Source organism: Sapajus apella, unplaced genomic scaffold (genome assembly GCF_009761245.1).
Source record: "Sapajus apella isolate SASKATOON/1434 unplaced genomic scaffold, GSC_monkey_1.0 scaffold28, whole genome shotgun sequence".
Taxonomy (NCBI): Eukaryota; Metazoa; Chordata; class Mammalia; order Primates; family Cebidae; genus Sapajus; species Sapajus apella.
Genome location: NW_022436968.1, coordinates 23,320,917 through 23,346,383, shown reverse-complemented (window position 1 = coordinate 23,346,383; position 25,467 = coordinate 23,320,917). Strand labels below are relative to the sequence as shown.

Here is a 25,467-nt window from a genome sequence, read left to right as displayed (position 1 = left end):
TCACTTTAAGTGAGGAGTTCAAGACCAGCATGGCCAACATGGCAAAACTGTCTCTACTAAAAACACAAAAATTAGTTGGATGTGATGGTGGGCACCTGCAATCCCAGCTACTCAAGAGGCTAAGCCAGGAGAATTGCTTGAACCTGGGAGGCAGAGGCTGCAGTAAGCCAAGATCACGCCACTGCACTCTAGTCTGGGCAATAGAACAAAACTCCATCTCAGAAAAAAAAAAAAAAAAAAAAAAAGCTGGAGGCATCATACTACCTGACTGCAAAACATATGGTAACCAAATCAGCATGGTGCTGGAAAAACTGGAAAACTATTTACAAAAGAATGAAATTAGACTCTTATTTACTGTATAGAAAAATCAAATCAAAATGGACTAAAGACTTAAACCTAAGACCTGAAATTATGAAACTACTAGAAGAAAACATTGAGGGAAATGCTCCAGGACACTGGAGTATTTTTATTTGTCTAGTTTGTTATTTGTCTAAAGATTTCAAAAGCACAGGCAACCAAAGCAAAAATAGAATATGGGATTACAGGCCGGGCGCAGTGGCTCAAGCCTGTAATCCCAGCACTTTGGGAGGCCGAGGCGGGTGGATCACGAGGTCAAGAGATCGAGACCATCCTGGTCAACATGGTGAAACCCCGTCTCTACTAAAAATACAAAAAATTAGCTGGGCATGGTGGCACGTGCCTGTAATCCCAGCTACTCAGGAGGCTGAGGCAGGAGAATTGCCTGAACCCAGGAGGTGGAGGTTGTGGTGAGCCGAGATCACGCCATTGCGCTCCAGCCTGGGTAACAAGATTGAACCCCCGTCTCTCAAATAAAAAAAAAAAAAAAGAATATGGGATTACATCAAGCTAACAAGCTCCTGTATAGCAATGAAACAATCAACAAAGTGAAGAGACAACCCACAGAATGGAAGAAAATATTTGCAAACTACCCATTTGACAAGGGATTAATAACTGGAATATATTAAGGAGCTCAAATAATTCAATAGCAAAAAAAAAAAAAAAAAATCAAGATTAAAAAATTGCAAGGTTGGGGCAGTGGCTCACTTCTGTAATCCCAGAACTCTAGGAGGCCAAGGAATTTGATACCACCCTGGGCTAAGGCAGGAGGACCACCCGAACCCAGGGAGGTTAAAGCTGTAGTGAGCCATGCTCTCACCACTGCACTCCAGATTGGGCAACAAGACCCTTGACTCAAAAAAAAAAAAAAAAGCCAAAACATCTGAGTAGATATTTCTCAAAAGAAGATGTACAAATGACTAACAGGTATATATCAAAGAGATAACTGCACTTCCATGTCTACTGCAGCTCTATTCATGACAGCCATAACATGGAATCAACATTTCCAGGTTGGTTTTTTTTTAGACGGAGTCTCACTCTGTCGCCAGCATGGAGTGCAGTGGCGTGATCTCAGCTCACTGCAACCTCTGCCACCTGGGTTCAAGTCATTCTCCTGTCTCAGCCTCCTGAGTAGCTGGGACTACAGGTATGCACCACCATGCCCAGCTAATTTTTGTATTTTTAGTAGAGACAGGGTTTCACCATGTTGGTCAAGATGGTCTGGATTTCTTGAACTCGTGATCTGCCCACCTCCGCCTCCCAAAGTGCTGAGATTACAGGCATGAACCATGGCTCCCAGTCCCCAGGTTTTTTTTAATGGTAGCACAGGCCAATTTTTAAAAAGCCATTTATGAAGGTTGGCATGGCCTTACCTAAATTTAACTTAAATATAAAGGCCTTCAAGAAAACTGCCTTCAATCCTTACTGAAACTTTATATTAATCCTAAAACTTCAGCATCATTTTGATACAACTTTATCTTCTTTGCTCAAAGTTTATAAATTTGTTCAAAGTTCCTAGCAGGTAAAATGCATAATAGCATAGTAAAAGCAGCACAGCAAGTGGAAAAGTTTAAAATTATGTTTTCATATTTTGTTTGAAATGCCACCCATGTGTATATCTCCCAGAAAAAGCAATAATATGACTACTGAAAGGCCCAATTATAGGGTGAATACAAATTTCATTAACTTTGGTCCCACTACACTCGAAGAACTGGGAATTTTACCAAATGGAACAAGTGGGCTGGCATCAGGAGAGGCTAAGGGCTCTCAGAAGCAATGACATGAGAAGGAGGAAAAGTGACTAAAGCAGGAGCTACAGCACACAGTTGGTTACCTTGCTCTTCCAGAAGGACTCGCACAGCTGAGTTTTCCTTTACTTTTTTTCTGGCGGCTGCTTCTTCTTCGTTAGACCACTCCATATGATCCCTATTAAAAAATAAAAAGATTGTAAAATATGCTTTATCATTGAAAAAGGCAGAAAAAAGGTAACAAGGAACCAAATCTTTCATTCTAGATTAGCTGAAGACAAATTATACTGACTAATTCCACATGGAATGTATATATTTTGTGTCAGATGTTCCTACTCATGGCGCTGGTACAACCATGGAACTCCTACGATTCTTCTGTTTAAATCTAGTTGTGCTGCAAGCCCCAGCTACCTCTGGGAAATGGCTGCTAAAGTAATGTCCTCAGGACACCCTGGTGTATGACTATTTGGGTGCTGGTATGGTTTGCTGTTTTTTACTCTAAGGCTAAATTTATTTGCCTTTTTGTTAATTTATGAACAAAACATTCTTCAGTAGGTTTTAAATGCTCCTCTTACAACACTTGTATTCTAACACTTTGCTGTCAAAGAGATGAAAGTTTTAAAATGTTTTGTACTTAGCCTGCAATTTTTAAAGTAACTTTAGATTTATTTTTCTTATTAGCTACTTTAATTTCTGTAAAAGGACTCATTTACATTTAAGTGATATAGTACCTGATATAGCATGTGAAAAGGTCACTTTTCTAAGTTCTGGAACTTTCTATAAGTATTTTTAGTTTCAGAGTCTACTCTCCCTGTGTGAGAAGATATTATTTTCTGCTGCAAAAATTGTCTGTCTTGGAATAGAAGCAACAACTGTATAGAAGAAAGGTAGTTATTTTTAAGTTTTGTTTTCACAAAGTTTGCATTTTTTTTTTGCAATAGGTTAGACTATAAGTAAGTAAAGCAATTTCTGGGAATAAACCAAGAGTAAATTTTTATTGCTAAACAATAAAAAATTACACACTCCATATTCAAGTTGCATATAGCATAAAAGAAAAACCCCTAACACCCCTTATATTATATGTGGTCACCTGACTGGTGAAAAGGGATAAATTATACAATTCTTGGAAGTGCATCATGTTGTGACTGACAAACATTGGGCAGTTAGGATGATCATAATTACAATAATAATTACCATCATTTATTTGTTACATATCAAGTATTGTGATAAGCACATTACATATATATATTTTATTTAATACTTTCAAAAACCCTTTGACAGGGTTATAATCATGCTCACATTGCACAGTGGCTAACAGAAATTTAATAACTTATGCAAGACATATAGCCAGGAAGTGGCAGAATCGGAATTCATCTAGATTTGTGTTACTTTAAAGTCCATCTTCTCAACTATTAGTCTACTATTTTCTACCATGGCAGTGGGGGATACACAGAGATTTAAAATGTAACATTTGCCTATCTTGGGTTTATATTCTCCTAATGCAGGCAAGTAAACAATAAGTAAATGATAATACAGTGCAGCATGCATGGCTAGCACCTGATGAAGGGGAGTGTAGCCAATTAATGCTAGCTGGGGCAAATAGGAAGGCATAAGAGGTTTGGGCTCAGGTTAGGAGGAAAAGCGGTGGGGAAAATTAATGTCACTCAGAAGCTGACAATAAAGACAGTGCATACAGGGAATAGTTAAAAAGCTCCATTTTGACTGGTTCTCTTGCACTACTGAAATGAAGTTGGGAGCTGGGTAAGGTCAGATTTCAGAGGATCTTAAATGTGGGGCTGAACAGTTAAGTATTCAAGTAGTGTGCGACACACAATGAAGTGGGGAGGGACTGGAGGAAAGGCGACCAATTAGACTGTTGGAATGGTCTAGGAATAATGAGTCCCAGGACTAAAGTGGTGCCAATGGAGAACAGGAAGGAAGGGTGGAGAGGGAGACACTGAAAACACTGTAATTAAGACCTAGAGATTAAATAGATATTGGAGGAGAAGCAGTGTAAGAGTCATGAATGATTCCAAGGTCTTAAAACTAAGTATCTAGGAATGTGTGGGAAATGATAACAGAATATGGAGTTGCATTGGGTGGAATGATGATAAGCTTCATACTATTTTAAGTAATGCTTATACAATCAGATATAAGAGGGTATATTCCAGTGATCTGGCTATAAATACACCACTGAAGGTGAGAAGCTGTTTTCTTAAAAAACAAACAAACAAAAAAACAGGATGCTGCAGTATCCAGGAAAAGTGAATGAGAATGTTTTCAGAGTTTCATAGATAAAAGTTTAACCACCAGTATTTAAATAAATCCCAATTATGTACAAGCCAAATAATCATTAAACAGCTTTGTCTCTTGCTTTAATAAGTGAGATTAGAATAGTTTTTGTTTTGACTTATTTTACCATATGTGAATAATCACATATAAATTAGGGCTGGCAACTATACATTCTGTATATATAAATATACTATATTGAATACAATTACATGACAGTTGTGACATTAAAGGCAACAAGTTATTTATTGAAAAAATAGTATTTTTAAGGCTAGGGATGAGTTTCTTAAATACAAATTTCTACCACATATAGGAAAGAAAACAGAATAATCTATTTTCTGGGAAGAATCAAGCTGTGAGACAATGAGAGTACATGTGGTCTTCAGCTTTAAGCATTTAAGCTTTTAGTTTAGCTTGCTACTTCTTAAGTATTTAACAGATTTACTTATTTCTTAACAGTAACTTCCTTACACTGTTCTTTATGTTGCTTCCTTTTCTTACCTGCTAAGTGAGGGGAATATTATACCCTAAGTTCCTGCAGAACAGCTATTTTTTACTGTACAGTTACAGAATCCCCACAGAAACCTATAAAATGTTCCTGCTGTATTTATGGGAACTTCCTCTAGCCCTGCTGCTTTATGACAGTTCTTTACTTTGGAAGAACTGGATTCATGTATCCCAAAACTCAACAGCTGGCAGTAAGAATCATACAACTTTTTATTACCAATAAATACAACTACAATATAATTTAAGCATAGAAACAAGTAACTAATAAACAAACTGAAAATAATCAAGTATTTAACAGCAACAAAAACCAAAGAGGAAAAATGGTTTACAGAGTTTGGCCAATAAATTGTACTTCTGGGAACTTACTGAAATGACGTAACTCAAAAGAACTAAGAAATTCTGTACAGAAAAATATTTGTATGAAGATATTCACTGGAACACTAAGTATAATATTAATAGCAAAAAACTGGAAACAAGTTCAGTCGTAGGGGAATGAAAAAATCATAGTAAATCAAAGGAATATTATACAGATATTCAAGATAATAAATATGACTATTATATGACAATATAGAAAAGGATTTATAAAATAACCAAAAGAAATTTTATATATATATATATATATATATATATATTTTTTTTTTTTTTTTTTTTTTTTGAGACAGAGTCTTGCTCTGTTGCCCAGGCTGGAGTGCAGTGGCACAATCTCTGCTCACTGCAATCTCTGCCTCCTGGGTTCAAGCAATTCTCCTGCCTCAGCCTCCTGAGTAGCTGGGATGACAGGCATGAGCCACCATGCCCAGCTAATTTTGTATTTTTAGTAGAGATGGGGTTTCTCCATGTTGGTCAGGCTCGAACTCCCGACCTCAGGTGATCTGCCCACCTCTGCCTCCCAAAGTGCTGGGATTACCGGTGTGAGCCACTGCACCCAATCACTTGACTAATTTTTGTGTTTTTTGTAGAGATGGAGTTTCGCCAGGTTGCTCAGGCTGGTCTTGAACTCCTAGGCTCAAGCAATCCACATATCTTGGCCTCCCAAAGATCTGGGATTACAGGGATGAGCCCGGCCAAATTATATATGTATTATAATTACAACAGTTTAAAATTATATACTCACTGGGTGAAGATTCCAAGTGGTGAACTAAAAAGAATTACATTTGAATAGGAGTAAGAAAGAAATATCTTTAATTTCCTTAATATTGTAAAGCAGCTTCAACTAGAGATAATTTTTTAAAAACTATATGTAAAACCTGTACTCTACGTTTAAGGTACATAACAATCATCTTTAAAACTTTACCCTTCTTGAGGAAAAAGCCATCAACCCTCATAATACAAAGGAAGTAAGGTTTTCTTTAAAAAGGATATATAAAAAAGAAAACTGAGCAGAAAATGCAAAATATGCTTTTCATGAAAATTTGAATTTGAGAAAAAACTCAAAAATAAGATTTTTGAGTAAGACAAATTTTTACATGTCCTATAATTTGTTTGTATATATATTTTACATATATATTTCCTCTTCCTTCCATATCTATAGTACAATTGAATGATGTTTCTTTGATTTAGCTTTTAGTTTATGGCAATAGTAATCTAAATAATTGTATGTTTGGTTTGATTTGAAAAAGTTAAAACACACACACACCCCAATTATTTAACCTGGATACTAAAGTTTTTGATAATCTTACCTAGAGAAAATTCTGCTGAATGTGGTATTACTTCCTGTTATAACTTTTAATATTCAGATATAAACCAAATAACCCAATATAAACTATTTTTCTGTCTTTGTCATTTACTATGTATGTGATGGCCTCACTATAGAACATAATTTTGTTCTATATGACAGTGATATTTGACAAATTCAACAAATGTAGTAGATGAGTAGGGAATTAGAAAGAACATATTTATTCTTGGGTTAAAGAAAAAAATAGAGTTTATTACTTCCAGCCTAAAACTATTTCAGTACTTCTTAATTCTATTACGAAGTCATATTTATTACATAGCTACATAAACAAACACACATACATTTTTCTATATACTACAAAATCTTCATCATAATTATGACTTAAAACTGTGGTATAGGACTTATGATTTTGGCCATGACACAGTACCTGGCAGTGGACTTAACTTTCTGCCATAAATAATTATAACGCTGTATAAAATATATAAAGCAACTGCTTTTAAACACTGGATTACACTTCAGACAGTGCAGAACTGATCCTTCAGAGAAGAAAAACACAAAAGTTGAGTCCCCACATCCACCTGTTCTGTCTGTGGGGTCAGGTTCTGGACTGTGGTACAGAGAGGCTGTCTCATTGAGTGGCAGTTTCATGAGTTGAGAAGGCAGAGATCAGAGTTCAGAGCTGCTGAGGTGGTGAGGGTTTTGTACAACAGGATACAGGAAGACAGAGAGACAAGAGGGCACCTGAAGTCTACAATTCTCCTAGGGTTTTTAGCTATTGCTGGCTGCTCATCTACAGGCAGAGTCACCACAGGGCCTAGTAGAATAGAGAGGATTCCAGGAATGAGAGTGGAGAAAAGAGAACTGATGTGATAGGTAGTACAGTGCTTGGTGACATTGGAGTTCTCGCTAAGCCAGAGTGGAAAGATCTCTCTGAGCACCTTGAGTATTTAATTTAAGACCCTAGAAATGTCATGCCATAGGAAGAAGAACCACACTAGATTCAGGACATTATCAAAATAGTCCCACCCAAACAACACCTAAAATCAAATTTGATTCAAGAAGAAGCTGGCAGAAATTTAACCACTTGCCAGAAAAAACTCAACATCTTTAAAGGAAGACAGCATAAGCCAGACTCCATAGAAGATATTATCCATAATGTCCACCATACAATCAAAAACTATTAGACATGCAAATCAAGAGAAAAGGCAGTCACTAAATATAGACTTTGAGAAAACCAAATATTGGAATTAGTACACAAGGACTTTAAAACAGCTTTAAAAATATGTTAAAGGATTTAGGCCGGGCGCGGTGGCTCACGCCTGTAATCCCAGCTCTTTGGGAGGCCGAGGCGGGTGGATCATGAGGTCAAGAGATCGAGACCATCCTGGTCAACATGGTGAAACCCCGTCTCTACTAAAACTACAAAAAATTAGCTGGGCATGGTGGCACGTGCCTGTAATCCCAGCTACTCAGGAGGCTGAGGCAGGAGAATTGCCTGAACCTAGGAGGCGGAGGTTGCGGTGAGCCGAGATCGCGCCATTGCACTCCAGCCTGGGTAACAAGAGTGAAACTCTGTCTCAAAAAAAAAAAAAATAAAAAATAAAAATATGTTAAAGGATTTAAAGAAAAAGATGGACAGAATGAATGCATAGATGGAAGAAATCTCAGAAAAAAATGAAAACACTTTTTAAAAATAGGAAATTCCAAAACAAAAATTCCATACAAAACATCTGAAATAAAGAGTTGAGTAGGCTCAGGTGGGCATTACATGGTAGCTCACACATGTAAACCCAGCACTTTGGGAGGCTGAGTGGAAGAATCGCTTGAGTATAGGAAGTTGAGGTTGCAGTGATCTATAATCACACCACTCCAGCCTGGGTGACAGAGTGAGACCCCGTATCAAAACAAACAAACAAAAAAAATGGAGACTTAACAGCTGACAGACACAGGCAGAATGGGTCAGTAAACTTAATGACAGATGTAGAAATTATTCAAATTGAAGAACAGAGAGACAAAGATTGAAAAACAAGTATGAGTCTCAGTAATCTGTGGGATAATACCAATTGGTCTAACAAATACATAAATTGAAAGCCCAGAAATAGAGAGAGAGAAAATGGATTAAAAAAATAAAGATATACGGACTAAAACTTTTCCAAATTTGAAGATAAAAAGAAGATAGAAGAAAAAGAGACACTCAATAGATCCAAGCAGGAAACACAGCAAACCCCAGGCAATATAAATACAGATAAAACTTATAAAAATCAAAGATAAAGAGAAATTTGAAACATAGCTACTATATGGAGGGGGAAAACAAATGCAAGCTACAGCTGATTTCTCATCAGAAACAATGATAACGAAGGGCAGAAGATAAAGCAATGACATCTTATGCTGAGGCAGCAGGGTAGGGGCAATCTGTCAGCCTTGAATTTCATATGGAATAAAAAGATCTTTCAAATTTGTAAAATAAAGACATTTTCAGATAAACAAAATTTGAGAGAATTTGTTATCAGCAGAAGCTGCACTATAAGAAATGTTAAGTATCTTCAAGTTAAAGGAAAAGGGTATCAGATGGAGTCACACATCTACAGGGTGGAAAAAACAGACCAGAAGTGGTAAATATGTGGGTAATAAAGAAATAATCTTTTTAAAAAACTTGTAATTTCTTTTTAAAAAAATCTGACTATATATAGCAAAAATAAAAACAATGATTATAGCTTTTATACATAGAGGTAGACTATATGATAACAACAGCACAAATGTTGCAGGGATGACAAGTGGAAACACACTGTGTTGTAAGGTTCTTAATTTTATGTTAGGTGGCACAATATTAATTCTAAGCAGACTCTACTAAGTTGACAAAGCACGTTGTAATGTCTAGAGCTGTGGTTCTCCAACTGTCGAAACTACTTTCACAACAATACTTTGTTTTGCTGTTTCACTGTGTTGACATTTGCAGTGGTGGTATAAAAACAATGAAGGGTAAAATCAACTGCCTAGGAATGAAAGAACACAGTGGTACCAAAATGTGTTAACTGTCATATTCTCTGCCATCATCAAGTGAGCAGTAAATAATATACCAATTTTTACAAAAATTGAAAAATTTTCAATTTTGCTGATTGATGAAGCAGTAAAAATTATTAATTTTATGAAATATTGACCCCTGGGAACAAATCTTTTTAATAGTCTATGTGACAAGACAGAAAGCATGCACTTCTGTACTGAAGTACAATGGCTGACTTGATTGAGGAAAAGCCCCCATATGATATGAATTGTGAGCTGAACTAGCTGCTTTTTTCATGGAATGCTATTTTTACTTGAAAGAGCAACTACAGATAAAGCTATAGTTATTTAGACTTGTGTATTTGGCATATATTTCTCAAAAGTAAACAAAACGAGCCTATCACATCAAGAAAAACGAATTACGGCATGTGTTTGCAAAAATAAATTTTGTGCTTCCAAGCAAAAATTAGACTTTTGGAAAGCTTGTATCTACCACCATGAGTTTGATAGCTTCCCAATACAGATTTTCCTATTGAAACTGGTGATGATATTAACAAATATGATTTTAAAATACTTTATAATGAAATGTGTCAACATTTAGAAGACATATACATCAAACAGGGAACGAATATTTTCCAAATTATCCATGCATAATGTTATAAAATCATGGAAAAGTAAAGAATCTATCCAAAGTGCAAAGTGTACCAGTGTATCATAACATGACAGAATATAGAGCCAGGACCCATGGAGTGTTCCTATAGTCCCAGCTACTCAGGAGGCTAAGGCAGGAGAATGGCTTGAGCCCAGGAGTTTATGGCCAGCCTGGGCAACACAGTGAGACACTGTCTTAAAAAAATATACGTATGGCAGAATATAAAAAGTTCAGTGATATGGTTTCATATGCCATATTGCAAACAATAAACTACCACCATTAAGATTTAGTGTAATATTAAAAGAAAATCCACAGTTATCTGATAAATGCTATTAAAAACTCCTCTTCTTTATAAGCACATATCTGTGAGGGGTCAAATTATCTTCATATAATTCAAGAGGATATGCGAATCCAATTTTTCCATTAACACAGACATTAAAGAGACTGGCAAACATTTAGAGCAATGCCACTCTTTATATTACAGTTTTGGGAACATATATTTTCATTAAAATATGACATTTATGTTAATATGTAGTGGATTCATTATTGTTTTGAAGTTAATAAATATTTTCATGTCTGAATTTTAATTTCTAATACAGAAAATATCAATACACATAATCCACATCCATAAGAAGTCTTTGGGATTCTCAGTAATTTAAGAGTGTAAGGGGATCCTGAGACCAAAATGCTTGAAACTATTGCCTTGGAATAACTCCTAAAAAAGAATGCAAAGATGTATGGCTAAAATTCCAGTAGAGGAAGTAAAAATTGCATACAAAAAATTATTCAATCTATCCAAAAGAAGGCAGGAAAAAAGGAACAGGGGAAAAAAAGTACAGATTAGATAAGTTAAAAAATAAACAGAAATACAACCAAACAAAATTGTATTAATATACAATGCTACCTGGACTGGTGTTATCTTAAGTTTCTTTTCTTTCTATTTTCTTTGGTGTTAATTAAATAGGTCTAAAAAATTACTTTATTGTTTCCATTTGTATTTTTTTAACTGTTAAATATTTTCCTGTATGCTCACATGTACTTCCTCCTGGATCAACTTTCTATCTATGTACATTGCTCATTTATCAATTATTAGCAAATAATGCTTTTCTGACAATATAAAAAATGCTCTATAGGTTAGCCCTGATGTATGGCAGTGGAAAATCATTTAAATTTTCTCTCTCTTGGTTTTTGTATTAGTAAGAGTAACAGTTCTCAAAACAGCATACAAATTAAGATTAAGTACTCTGAAGACTTTGGTTTCCCTTGGGAGGAGGTAATTAAGGTGGACGGGATCCAAGGGCTTTTGGGGTCTGCAATGTTCCGTGCCCAACTAGAGTGCTGGGCATGTGGACATATTACACTCTGTAAATAAATCAAGTTGAGTACTTAAAAAAAAAGGATTAAGAACTCTTAAATTGTAATTATCCTATTTCATCAAATCCAGTATGCTATTATTTTCTCTACCAGTAAGAAAGAAAAAAATTTCCAACTACAATTTTAAGATGCACAAATTATAAAAAATGTCTCGATTTCAGAGATGTTAATAGGTAAATAAAAATGTGAGTCTCAGAAAAGATAAAATATAGCTGTTATAGGCATATCAGCTAATAATTGAAGTAACTTCAATTAAATTTTCCTTTCTATTATTGAGGCTTTATATTTGTAACTCTGGGATGCTCACTTCTCTTTTTGGCTATAATGAATATTTCAGTTGGTTACTGTTATTAGTAAATTAGTTTTTGTTTTGTTTTCATTTTTCATTATTTATTTATTTTTTGAGACAGAGTCTTACTCTGTCACCCAAGTTGGAGTGCTGTGGCACCATCTCGGTTCACTGCCAGCTCCACCTCCCAGGTTCAAGCAATTCTCTTGCCTCAGCCTCCTGAGTAGCTGGGATTACAGGCATGTACCACCACGCCTAGCTAATTTTTGTATTTTTAGTAGAGATGGGGTTTCATCATGTTGGCCAGGCTGGTCTTGAACTCCTGACCTCAGGATCTGCTCACCTTAGCCTCCCAAAGTGCTGGAATTACAGATTTGAGCCACCGTGCCCAGCCCATAACAAGATTTAAAAAAAAACCTTTTTAGCCTTTGAGAAAACCTTTGACAGCCTCAAATTCCTGAGTTCAAGCAATCCTTCTGCCTTAGACTCCTGAGTAGCTGGGACTATAAGTGCATACCACTATGCCCAGTTAATTTTTAAATTTTTTTAATTAAAAATTTCTTTTTTGTAGAGACAGGGTCTTGCTTTGTTATCCAGGCTGGTCTCCAACTCCTGCTTCAAGTGATCCTCCTGCCTTGGCCTCCCATACTGCTGGGATTATAGGCATGAATAAGCCACCATGCCTGCCTGAGTTTCTTACTTGTGTGACTAACAAAAAACACAAACATAGAACCAATGCCTTTCTACTTCTGTATACATGGGATGGAGGTCACAGCTGCTGAAGAAACCAGTTAAATATTTAGTGGGAACATCTATCTATCAGGCACTGGGCCTGTGAACTGGGGACACAAAGATGAGGAAGATTTGGTAGAACTCAAAATTTTTGAGAAGTTGGAATCAGTATTAACGAATACAGAATTTATCATCAGGTGGATAGCAAGACGGAAAATAGGTACATAAGGAGGGGCCATTTTTTTAAAAATTAAAACTCAATACCAATGCATATAAAATAGTTTCATCTCTATCCTCCCTCTCATCCCCATTCCCATCTTTGATATAAATACCATTATCAGAATAATGTGGACCTTTGCAGACTTTTCTCTCTCTATATAAAAGCAAAGATGTGGGCCAGGCATGCTGGCTAAGCTGGTCTTGAACTCCACACCTCAGGTGATCCATCTGCCTTGGCCTCAAAGAGTTCAAGACCAGTTTAGCCAGCATGTTGAAACCCTATCTCTACTAAATATACAAAAATTAGCTGGGTGTGGTAGGAGGTACCTGTAATCCCAGCTACTCGGAAGGCTGAGGCAGGAGAATCACTTGAACCTGAGGGCGGAAGTTATAGTAAACCAAGATCGCGCCATTGCACTCCAACCTGGGCAACAGAGTGAGACTCTGTCTAAAAAAAAAAAAGTTATAATAATAAAATAAAATAATAAAAACAAAGGTGTGTATACATGGAGCACTGATACAAGAATTCCTTAACAAAAATGAGGTCATACTGGAGATACTTCTCTTCAGCTTGCTCTTTTCATTTAATGATGTATCATAGCCATCTCTTGATATCAGTATACATAGATCTCCCATTTTATTAACTGCTACATTATTTTCCAATGTATGGATGTAACTGTATTTTAAAGGTTTTAATCAGGTGTAACTGACATACACTAAACTGTATTCAAAGTGTAACAACTTGGTAAGTTTTAATACATGTAGACGCTTGTGAAACTTTCACCATAATCAAGAAAATGAACATGTCCATCCTCTTCAAGTTTCCTTGTGCCCCTTTGTAATTCCTCCCTCCCACTCCTCCCCTTCTCCCCACCCACCTCCACCACTAGCAACCACTGATCTGCCTTCTGTCTCTATATATTAGTTAGCATTTTCTAGTACAGTACAAGAAAGCATTATATGTACTCTTTATTTCTAACTTCTTTCACTCAGCTAATTATTCTGAAATTCATCCATGTGTTGTGTATCAATAAGTAGGTATATGTTTAACTTTTAAAGAAACTGCCAAGTTCCTTGTTAGTATGGTCACTAAAAACATAACCGAAACAAACGAACTGCCAAGTTGTATTCCAAAATGGTTACACCATTTTATTTTCCCACCAGCAGTGTATGAAAGTTCCAGTTCCTCTACAGCCTTATCAGCACTTGGTAAGCTCAGTACTTTTAGCTATTCTAATAGGTGTGTAGTGGTATTTCATTATGCCTTTCATCTGAACTTTTCTAAGGACTAATTATATTTAGCATCTTTTCATGTGCTTATTTACCATCTGTATATCTTTTTTGGTGAAGTATCTCAAAATTTTTTGTTCATTTTTACTGGGTCCTTTGCTTTCTTACTATTGAATTTTCAGAGTTTTACATTTATTCTGATTATGAATCTTTTATCAACAGTAAAAAGGAACAAACTATTGATACACGCAGTAACATAGATAAATCTCAAAATAATTATGCTAAGTAAGAGAGGCCAGACAAAAAGATAATACATATTATTCTGTTTATATAAAATATTGGAAAATACAAATGAATCTACAATGCATTCTAGATTCTTTATCCTTCCTTCTTTCCTTTTATTTTGCAGGTAAATTCTCCCTGACACCCAACCTTTTCTAGAGACCCGCTTATCTTGCCCTGTAAGCTTCATTTCAAACCCTAGACATTATGTATTTTCTGCATTTTTCTATAGCAGGGGAGAGTCAGGGTACTGATGGACTCCACTGGGCAGTAGACAGCCTTTATGAGGGTCTGGATCTGCTTTTTGGTTTTGTCAAATGATCCTTTACTAAAATATTTTTCTTGTAGTTTTTAACTAGCTGGGCATTCAACTGCAGCACTGTTGATGTCATCTATGCATTGCCATGACAGTAGCAGCAATGAACACTGCAGTACAGATTGAGCAGTCCCCAGGATCTCTTAATAGTTTCAGGGAGCTCTCTGTCCAAAATCATTGACAGATCTATCAGGCACTGTCAACGATCTCATTAAAAGTGTTGTTTCCATTATGCTTAACGGTTTTCTGCTTCTTTCTGTTTCTGGGTAGTTCCTTGAGGGCTTTGGCAATGATGGCAGAGGCAGAAGGTACCATCTGAATCTGGGCCTACCTGTCCTGAATGGTCTGTTTCACTGTAATCTTTACCATTCCAGTCGTCAGTTGCCTTGGTGGTATCATCAACTATTTTTAGAGACAGATCCAGGGATCTATCAGGATCTGGGCAGACAGGGCAGACGTGGCACCAACTTCCCCATTGGCGCACCTCAGGTCTTACCACTTTGATCTCATTGTGGTTGAAGTTGTGAGGCATGTGAAAGCAGCTGGTGTCAATTGAACCTGAATGCAGGATGACTGAAGGAAGTTGCATCTTGGCTTTCTCCAAGTAAAAGCTGAAAAACTGGGTCTGCCTTTTTCTCCCCGCATTAAGTCCTGTGCTAGGTTCACTTAGTTGGTGTGTGCCGTATTCCCAAGAAAAGTTTCTGCTGGTCTTTGGATAGGTTCCTCAATTCAACATGGTACCCTAAAAAATGTGAGCCCTCTGGTTTGCTCCGCTGAGACCTCAAATTCTACTGCAGTCAGTAAGAACATTTATTTTCAAGGGTTCTTTTGCAACCTTTGCCAAGGCTGCCTAAGAAACCTTAGTTTTGCCAGTGGAACTTCTTTCCCTAGTATTGCTTCTAAGGGATACAGTTAGGGTTAAGAGCCACTCAAAGCCACACAAGAATCTACAGTTTCTTCTCTCGGTCACTAATTTTCCATGTTTCTGAACTTTTTGGGGTTGCTGTTGCAACAGTGCTACTTGTTTTTACTATTTCTTTTTTTCTTTTCTTTTTTTTTTTTTTTTTTTTGAGACGGAGTTTCGCTCTTGTTGCCCAGGCTGGAGTGCAATGGCGCGATCTCGGTTCACCGCAACCTCCGCTTCTGGGTTCAGGCAATTCTCCTGCCTCAGCCTCCCGAGTAGCTGGGATTACAGGCACGCGCCACCATGCCTAGTTGATTTTTTGTATTTTTAGCAGAGACGGGGTTTCACCATGTTGACCAGGATGGTCTCGATCTCTTGACCTCGTGATCCACCCGCCTCGGCCTCCCAAAGTGCTGGGATTACAGGCGTGAGCCACCGCGCCCGGCCTTTACTATTTCTTATTCATTTGGTTGGAGGAAAAATACTCTATGTTTCAGATTCATCCCATCTTCTTTGCCTGGAAGGCTTCAGCTTATCTGTGAAATAGACTAGAGATCCTTTAGAGCAGTGATCTTCTCTTAGTCCACTCTTGGGTATGCCATAGAACCTAGCTTGGTGATGGGCACATATCAATATACAAAAAATGCTGGGGATAAAGGATATTTAACTCTAAGGATCCTGAGCAACACAGCCAAATTAATTTTCCTAAATACTTCTTTTATCACATCACTCATCCAGTTTCAAAGTATGAAGTCTCTCTTCCAACTGGGCTGATCTATTTGCTTGGTTTGAATATATCTCTTGTATTTATTCCCAAATCCACATCTTTATTCATACTACCACTTGTCTAAAACATTATCTTCACTATTTAAATACTCCTTATCCTTCAAAGCTCAGGTTAAATTCTACCTGCTCTTCCAACTCTGTCTTAGGAGTCTCTTCCTATCCTGAATTCCTTTGGACTTCATTGTCTTTACACTTATTATAAAGGGCATCCAAATTGGAAAAAAGGAAGTCAAACTATCACTGTTCGCCGATAATATGATTATATACCTAGAAAATTCTAAAGACCCTTCCAAAATGCTCCTAGATCTGATAAATGAATTCAGTAAAGTTTCAGGATACAAAATCAATGTACATAAACGAGGAACACTGCTACACACCAACAACGGCCAAGATGAGAATCAACTCAAGAACTCAATCCCTTTTATGGAAGTTGCAAAAAAATAAAAATACTTAGGAATATATTTAGCCAAGGAGGTGAAAGATCTCTACACAGAAATCTACAAAACACTGCTGAAATAAATCACAGACGGCACAAACAAATGGAAACACATCCCATGCTCATGAATGGGTAGAATCGATATTGTAAAAATGACCATACTGCCAAAAGCAATCTAGAGATTCAATGCAATTCCCATCAAAATACCATCATTATTCTTCACAGAAATAGGAAAAATAATTCTAACATTCATACAGAACCAAAAAAGAGCCTATACAGCCAAAGCAACACTAGGCAAAAATAACAAATCTGGAGGCATCATATTACACAACTTCAAACTATACTATCAGGCTTTAGTTACCAAAGCAGCATAGTGCTGGTATAAAAATAAGCATATGGACCAATGGAACAGAACACAGAACTCAGAAATAAAGCCAATACTTACAGCCAACTAATCTTCAACAAAATATACAAAAACATGAACTAGGGAAAGGACACTCCATTTAATAAATGGTCCTGGGATAACAGACAAGCCACATATAGAAGAATGAAACTGGACCCTCATCTCTCACCTTAAGCAAAAATCAACCCAAGATGGACCAAAGATTTAAATCTAAGACTTGAAACCATAAAAATCCTAGAAGATAACATTGGGAAAACTCTTCTAGACATTGGCTTAGGCAAAGAATTCATGACTAAGACCTCAAAAGCAAGTGCAACAAAAACAAAAATAAATAAATGGGACCTAGTTAAACTAAAAGCCTTCTGCAAAGCAAAAGAAATAATCAGCAGAATAAACAGACAACCCACAGAGTGGGAGAAAATATTTGCAAACTATGTATCTGACAAAGAACTAATAGCCACAATCTACATGGAACTCAAACAAATCACCAAGAAATAAAGCAAATAATCCCATCAAAAAGTGGGCAAAGGACATGAATAGACAATTTTCAAAAGAAGATGTACAAACAGCCAACAAACAAATGAAAAAAATGTTCAATATCACTAGTTATCAGGGAAATGCAAATGAAAACCACAATGAGATACCACCTTACTCCTGCAAGAATGGCCATAAAAAAATTAAAAAATAATAGATGTTGGCAAGTATGTGGTGAAAAGGAAACATCTTTACACTGCTGGTGGGAATGTAAACTAGTACAATCACTATGGAAAACAGTATGGAGATTCCTTAAACAACTAAAAGCAGAACTACCATTTGATCCAGCAATCCAACTACTGGGTATCTCCCAAAAGAAAAGAAGTCATTATATGGAAAAAAAAAAAACAAAAAAAACCAAAAAACACCACACATGCACATGCATGTTTACAGCAGCACAATTTGTAACTGCAAAAATATGGAACCAATCTAAATGCCCATCAACCAACAAGTGGATAAAGAAAATGTAATATATACACACTATGGAATACAACCCAGCCATAAAATGAAATAAAATAACAGCATTTGCAGCAACTTGGATAGAACTGGAGACCATTCCATTCTAAGTGAAGTAACTCAGGAATGGAAAACCAAATATCATGTGTTCTGTCTTATAAGTGGGAGCTAAGCTATGAGGATGCAAAGGCCTAAGAATGACAGAATTCCCATCTTTAAAAAAAAAAAAAAGGCCAGGTGCGGTGGCTCATGCCTGTAATCCAAGCACTTTGGAGGCCAAGGCGGGCGGATCACCTGAGGTTGGGAGTTCAAGACCAGCCTGACCAACATGGTGAAACCCCATCTTTAAAAAAAAAAAAAAAAAAAAAAAGAATGACAGAATTGACTTTGGGAAATCAGGGAGAAGTGTGGGAGGGGAGTGAGGGATACAAGACTCCATATTAGGTACAGTGTACACTGCTCAGGTGACAGGTGCACCAAAATCTCAGAAATCTCCACTAAAGAACTTATCCATGTAACAAAAAAACCACCTGTTCCCCAGAAACTACTGAAATAAAATTAAGAAAAGAAAAAAAAAAAACTTCCTGAGATTCACATAGCTGTTTAGATTCAGATTTTTTAAAAAAGTTTCTGAAGTCCATGGTTTAGCCACTGTATTAGCTTTCACTCTAGAGAAAGGCAAATCAAAACCACAATGAGATAACATCTCATGCCAGTCAGAATGGCATTTTTTTTTTAGATGGAGTTTCGCTCTGGTTGCCCAGGCTGGAGTGCAATGGCGTGATCTCAGCTCACCGCAACCTCCACCTCCGGGTTCAAATAGCCTCCTGAGTAGCTGTGATTACAGCCATGAACCACAACACCCGGCTAATCTTGTATTTTTAGTAGGGACGGGGTTTCCCCATGTTGGTCAGGCTGATCTCGAACTTCCAACCTCAGATGATCCACCTGCCTTGGCCTCCCAAAGTACTGAGATTACAGGCGTGAGCCACTGTGCCCAGCCAAAATTGTGATTATTAAAAAGGAAACAATAGATTCTGGTGAGGCTGTGGAGAAATAGGAAGGCTTTTTTTTTTTTTTTGAGACACAAGTCTCGCTTTGTCATCAGTCTGGAGTGCAGTGGCACGATCTCGGCTCACTGCAACTTCTGCCTCCCGGGTTCAAGCGATTATCCTGTCTCAGCCTCTCAAGTAGCTGGGACTATAGGCATGTGTCACCATGCCCAGCTAATTTTTTTGGTTTTTAGTAGAGATGGGGTTTCACTATGTTGGCCAGGATGGTTTTGATCTCCAAACCTTGTGATCCGCCCACCTCAGACTCTCAAAGTGCTGGGATTACAGGCATGAACCACTACGCCTGCCCAGGAATGCTTTTACACTGTTGGTGGGCATTTAAATTAGTTCAACCATTGTGGAAGATAGTGTGGTGATTCCTCAAGGATCTAGAACCAGAAATACCATTTGACCCAGCAATCCCATTACTGGGTATGTACCCAAAGGAATATACATCATACTACTATAAAGACACATGCACACATATGTTTATTGCAGCACTATTTACAATAGCAAAGACATGGAACCAACCCAAATGTCCATCAATGATAGACTGAATAAAGAAAATGTGGTACATATATATCATGGAATACTATGCAGCCATAAAAGGAATGAGATTATGTCCTTTGCAGGGACATGAATGAAGCTGGGAGCCATCATCCTCAGCAAACTAACACAGGAACAGAAAACCAAACACCTCATGTTCTCACTCATAAGTAGTAGTTGAACAATGAGAACACATGGACACAGGAGGGAACAACGACACACAGGGGTCTGTCGGGGCATGGAGGGCAAGGGGAGAGAGAGCCTTAGGACAAATACCTAATGCATGCAGGGCCTAAAACCTAGATGATGGGTTGATAGGTGCAGCAAACCACCATGGCACACGTATACCTATGTAACAAACCTGCACATTCTGCACATGTGTCCTGGAACTCAAAGTAAAATAACAAAGAAAGAAAGAAAGAAAAGAAAACTACAAAAAACCCACATCTGGGTTAGGCGCAGTGGCTCACGCCTATAATCCCAGCACTTTGAGAGGCCAAGGTGGGTGGATCACCTGAGGTCAGGATTTCGAGACCAGACTGGCCAACATGGCAAAACTCCATCTCTATTAAAAATACAAAAAATTAGCTGGCTATGGTGGCGGGCACCTGTAATCCCAGCTACTTGGGAGGCTGAGGCAGGAGAATTGCTTGAACCCGAGAGGCGGAGACTGCAGTGAGCTGAGATCGAGCCATTGCACTCCAGCCTGGAAGACAGAGCAAGACTCCATCTCAAAAAACAACAACAACAAAAAACCCCCAAAACAATAACAACAAAACACACCTGTATTGAGCACGTCAAAAACAAAAAGAACTATGTATGAAACAGGGCAAGAGGAATCAGATGATAAGTACAATTATTAAATAAGGAAAATTATATAATGAATAATTCTTTATTGAGATTCTGGAAACTATTATTTAAGTGGGTTATATAATACAAGTCATGTTGCAACACACAGGTCTTACCTTTGATCTGCAGAGAAAGTCTTAGCTCACTGTTTTTTAAACTAAAGGTCATAAACCTTGGTGAGTCATGAAATCAATTTAGTTAGTCTAAGCAACCCTTGAAAAAAGCAATAGAAACAGTAGAATAGAATAAATGGAAAATACTGGTCCACACTGCATGGTAAAAACTGTACTGGAAACATTTATTCCTGTTTTATATATATGTACAGGTTATATACACATGCACTGTTCCATGATGGAAAGTGTTTCTTACTGTGGAGCATGCCAATGGCCTAGCTGATGTAGTCATGCAATACAAGTGCTTAGTGCTTCCTTAAAAATGGCCGAGATCCTTGGAAAGTTCCTATATGCTTAAACCAAGAACAGTGTGGAATAAGGAATGATTTTTCCAAGTAACTGTGTAAGTTGCTGTACATAGACAGATCTCTGGGCCATGTCTCAAAGGCATTTTGAACATCATTTCCTGTCAGCACCCTCCAAAATTGATAAAGGTACTAAGTATAATTAAAAGACAATAGGCAGAATATAAAATGGTTCAGTCACTGTGGAAAACAGTTTGAGTTTCTCAAAAACTTAAACACAGAATTACCATATGACCCTTCAATTCCACTCCTGGGTATATATCCCAAAGAAATGAAAGCAGAGACCCAAACAAGAACATAGTTCACCCATGTTCATAGCAGCACTATTCACAAGAGGCAAAGTGGGAGAACAGCCCAAATGTCTATCAATAGATGAATGAATAAACCAACTGTTATTTATCATTCAGCCATAAAAGGAACAAAGTGCCAATACATGCTACAAGGTATAGGAACCTCTAAGACATTATGCTAAGTGAAAGAAGCCAGACATAAAAGGTCACATTGTATGATTCCATATCTATGAAATATCCAGAATGGCTGGGTGCAGAGGCTCACATCTGTAATCCCAGCACATTGGGAGGCCAAGACAAGTGGATCACTTGAGCCCAGGAGTTAAAGACCAGCATGGGCAACATCGCGAAACCCCATCTATATTAAAAATATAAAAAATTAGCCAGGCATGGTGGCACATGCCTGTAGTTCCAGCTACCTAGGAGGCTGAGGTGGGAGTATCACTTGAGCCCAGGAGGTTGAGGCTGCAGTGAGCTATGACTATGCCACTGCACTCCCATCTGGGCAACAGAGCAAGATCCTGTCTCAAACAAACAAACAAAAAATGAAAGACTAGACCAACTGTAGTGGCTCATTCCTGTGATCTCGGCATTTTAGGAGGCTGAGTCAGGAGGATTGCTTCAGCCCAGGAATTCAAGACCAGTCTGGGCAACACAGCGAGACCTCATCTCCACAAAAAATAAAAAATTAGCCAGGCGTGGTAGCACAGACCTGTAATCTCAGCTACTTGGGGGGCTAAGGCAGGAGGATCACTTGAGCCAAGGAGGTGAAAGCTACAATGAGCCGTGATTGTGCCACTGCACTCCAGTCTGGTGACAGAGCAAGATGCTGTCTTTAAATTATTTATTTAGTAAATAAGTAAGTAAAAGACTATAAGCAGATATAAGTACTAATAATACAAATATCCAGAATCTGGAAGACAAAACTTTCTCAGGATATTAGAAACTAAATAAAAAAGGTTATCTCTATTTTTTTTTTAAAATATGGTCATATAGAGAGTAAATCATCCTTACAAACCAAAGGCTAAATGGAAAAATGAACTGTAGATAATTCTGAGCAACACCTCTGACAGAAAACTGGCATGTACTTTTCTAGAAACATCTTTAAAAAAATCAAATTTGGACGTGGGGGCAGGGAGACAAAAAAAAATCAAATTCAGGCTGGGTGTGGTGGTTCATGACTATAATCCCAGCACTTTGGGACTCCAAAGCAGGAGGACTGCTTGAGACCAGGAGTCTAAGACCAGCCTGAGCAACATGGCAAGACCCCTCCTCTACACACACACACACACACACACACACACACACACACACACACACACAGACACACACACAAATAGCCATATGGTGCCATTGTGCTTCAGCCTGGGTGACAGGGCAAGACCCTATCTCAAAAAAAATAAAAATAAAAATAAAATCAAATTCAGCAAGAGAGGAAACACTATTCTTAAACACAAAGGAGAAAATAAGAAAACAAAAACTTTTGAACAGAATTTTGGACTTGAAGGATGGGGAGAACAAACCAGTTTTTGTTTAATTTACAAATCTCTTTAAGGAAAAAAAAAAAGAAAAAAAGGTGTGTGGGAAGATAATGTGAATCAACTACCTTCCTCTTCCCTGGGGGAAACAATTTTTATTACTCCTATTACAATATGTATCTGTGTTGGTAGGGAGTTCACCACAGGTGCCCAGTGCAGACTGGCCAACCCTCTTAGGGGGTATGCTATGGTGATGGATGGCTGTCTAGACTAGATCAATGTTTTTCAAACTGAATAACAGAGCCCTAAGGGTCCTCTAGGTGCTACAGTAAGTGAAGAGAAGTGGGAGGGGAGAAGGAAGTGGTGCTGATGATGCTCCAGGCCTCTATGCCTACTTCATTCAGGGAAGGTTTGCTTTTACCTTTTTAATCCTAGGATTCCATGTTAAAGCTTCATTTGAAAAAAGTTCTGTTGCTAAAGAAAAGTATAAAAACCACTGGACTAGATCAAGGGTTCCCAAACCTAGCTCCTCAACAGAATTAATAAAAGAGTTTTTTCAAGTTAGAAATTCCTGGGCCATACCTCTAGACCTACTGAAATAGTAACTCTCTGAAGGATTCTCATGCAGCCAGCCCAAAGCTGCTCCATGTTTGGGAAGCGCTGGGCCAGATGATCCTTGCTTTCCTGAGAGTCTATGACAAAACAGCTCAGGCAAGAGGGCAGGTGGTAGCAGATGGAAAAAGAGAATACAGTTAGCTAAATCACTAGGGTCTAATGAAGAAAACAAAAAAATTGGTAAATGAAGAGCTTGCCTAAGATCAGAAGTTGCTCTGGAGATTTAATTGCCTGGCAAAGGGCCCATTTTATCTTTTTTTTTTTTTGAGACGGAGTTTCGCTCTTGTTACCCAGGCTGGAGTGCAATGGCGCGATCTCGGCTCACCGCAACCTCCGCCTCCTGGGTTCAAGCAATTCTCCTGCCTCAGCCTCCTGAGTAGCTGGGATTACAGGCACACACCACCATGCCCAGCTAATTTTTTGTAGCTTTAGTAGAGACGGGGTTTCACCATGTTGACCAGGATGGTCTCGATCTCTTGACCTTGTGATCCACCCGCCTCGGCCTCCCAAAGTGCTGGGATTACAGGCTTGAGCCACCGCGCCCGGCTGGGCCCATTTTATCTTATAGCCTGCGATAACTATCCATATCAGTGATGGTAGTCAACATGGTTTAATGGAGCAGCTGTCCAAAAAAGTATAATGTGAACTACATATGTAGTTTTAAAATTTCTAGTAGCCGTGATAAAGAAAAGTGAAAATAAAGAGGTGAAATTAATTTTAAAAATACATTTTATTTACGCCAGGTGCAGTGGCTAATGCCTGTAATCTTGGCACTTTGGGAGTCCGAGGTGGGCAGATCACCTGAGGTCATGAGTTTGAGACTAGCCTGGCCAACATGGCAAAACCTTTTCTCTACAAAAAATACAAAAATTAGCTGGGCATGGTGGCAATATGGAAGGAAAGAGCATGGTCTCTTTAAATATTACCGAAGCGGGGAAGGGAAGTACTGGGTAGAGGAGAACATGGTCCTTGGCTAGGGCTCCACCCACACAGGCCTACGTGAGGACAGGCCTGCCCAAATGTTACATTTCCCATGACTGCCCTGGCCTGCCACACCCCAATCCTATGCCTATAAAACCCCGAGACAGCAGGCAGAAACACAGGTGGCTGGATGTTGAGAGAAGCACATCAGCAGGCACCCACACACTAGCAAGCCACCGACCAGCAGAATGATGCAACGTTTGGCCAGGGCAGTCTGAGGAGAGTTCAGTCCACCAAGTGGCTCTATTCCAGAGGTAAACCATCTCCCTTCTGGCTCCCCCAGCTGCTGAGAGCTACTTCCCCTCAATAAAACCTTGTACTCATTCTCCAAGATCACATGTGATCCAATTTTTCCAGTATACCAAGGCAAGAACCCCAGGATACAGAAAGCCCTCTGTCTATGATAAAGTCAGGTTCTTGATTGAGCTGACTAACACAAACTGCCTAAGGATGGCTAAACTAAAAGAGCACCCTGTAACACACGACCACTGGGGCTTCAGGAGCTGTAAATGTTCACCCCCAGACACTGCCATGGGGTCAGAGCCCTACAGCCTGCTTGTCTGTATGCTCCCCTAGAGATTTGAGAGCGGGGCACTGAAGAAGCGAGCCACACCCCGACTGCACGCCCTGCGAAGGGGATATGGGAACGTTTCCCATTTCAGTGGTGCATGCTTATAATTCCAGCTACTCAAGAGGCTGAGGCAGGAGAATTGCTTGAACCTGGGAAGCGGAGGTTGCAGTGAGCTGAGATTGCATCACTGCACTCCTGCCAGGGTGACAGAGTGAGACTGTTTAAAAAAAAAAAAAAAAAAAATATATATATATATATATATATATACACACACACACACACACACAAATATATATTTATATATATTTGTAAAGTAACTGTAAAGTTACTTTACAGTAACTGTACAGTGATAATGCAAAGCACAATTATATAAGGTATGCCTCTATTTACATTACCTTCAGTACATAGCACAATGCCT

General features: G+C 38.2%; 1 protein-coding gene across 5 annotated transcripts in view; it reads right to left on the bottom strand.

Moving 5' to 3' along the window:
- METTL8 (methyltransferase like 8) overlaps positions 1–25,467 on the bottom strand; it is a 117,836-nt gene that overhangs the window by 38,275 nt on the left and 54,094 nt on the right. For all 5 annotated transcript variants that reach the window (XM_032292997.1, XM_032292995.1, XM_032292996.1 and 2 more), the window contains one exon: positions 2,192–2,283. In XM_032292997.1, the coding sequence (XP_032148888.1) occupies positions 2,192–2,283 (92 nt within the window). The remainder of the gene's footprint in view (positions 1–2,191; positions 2,284–25,467) is intronic.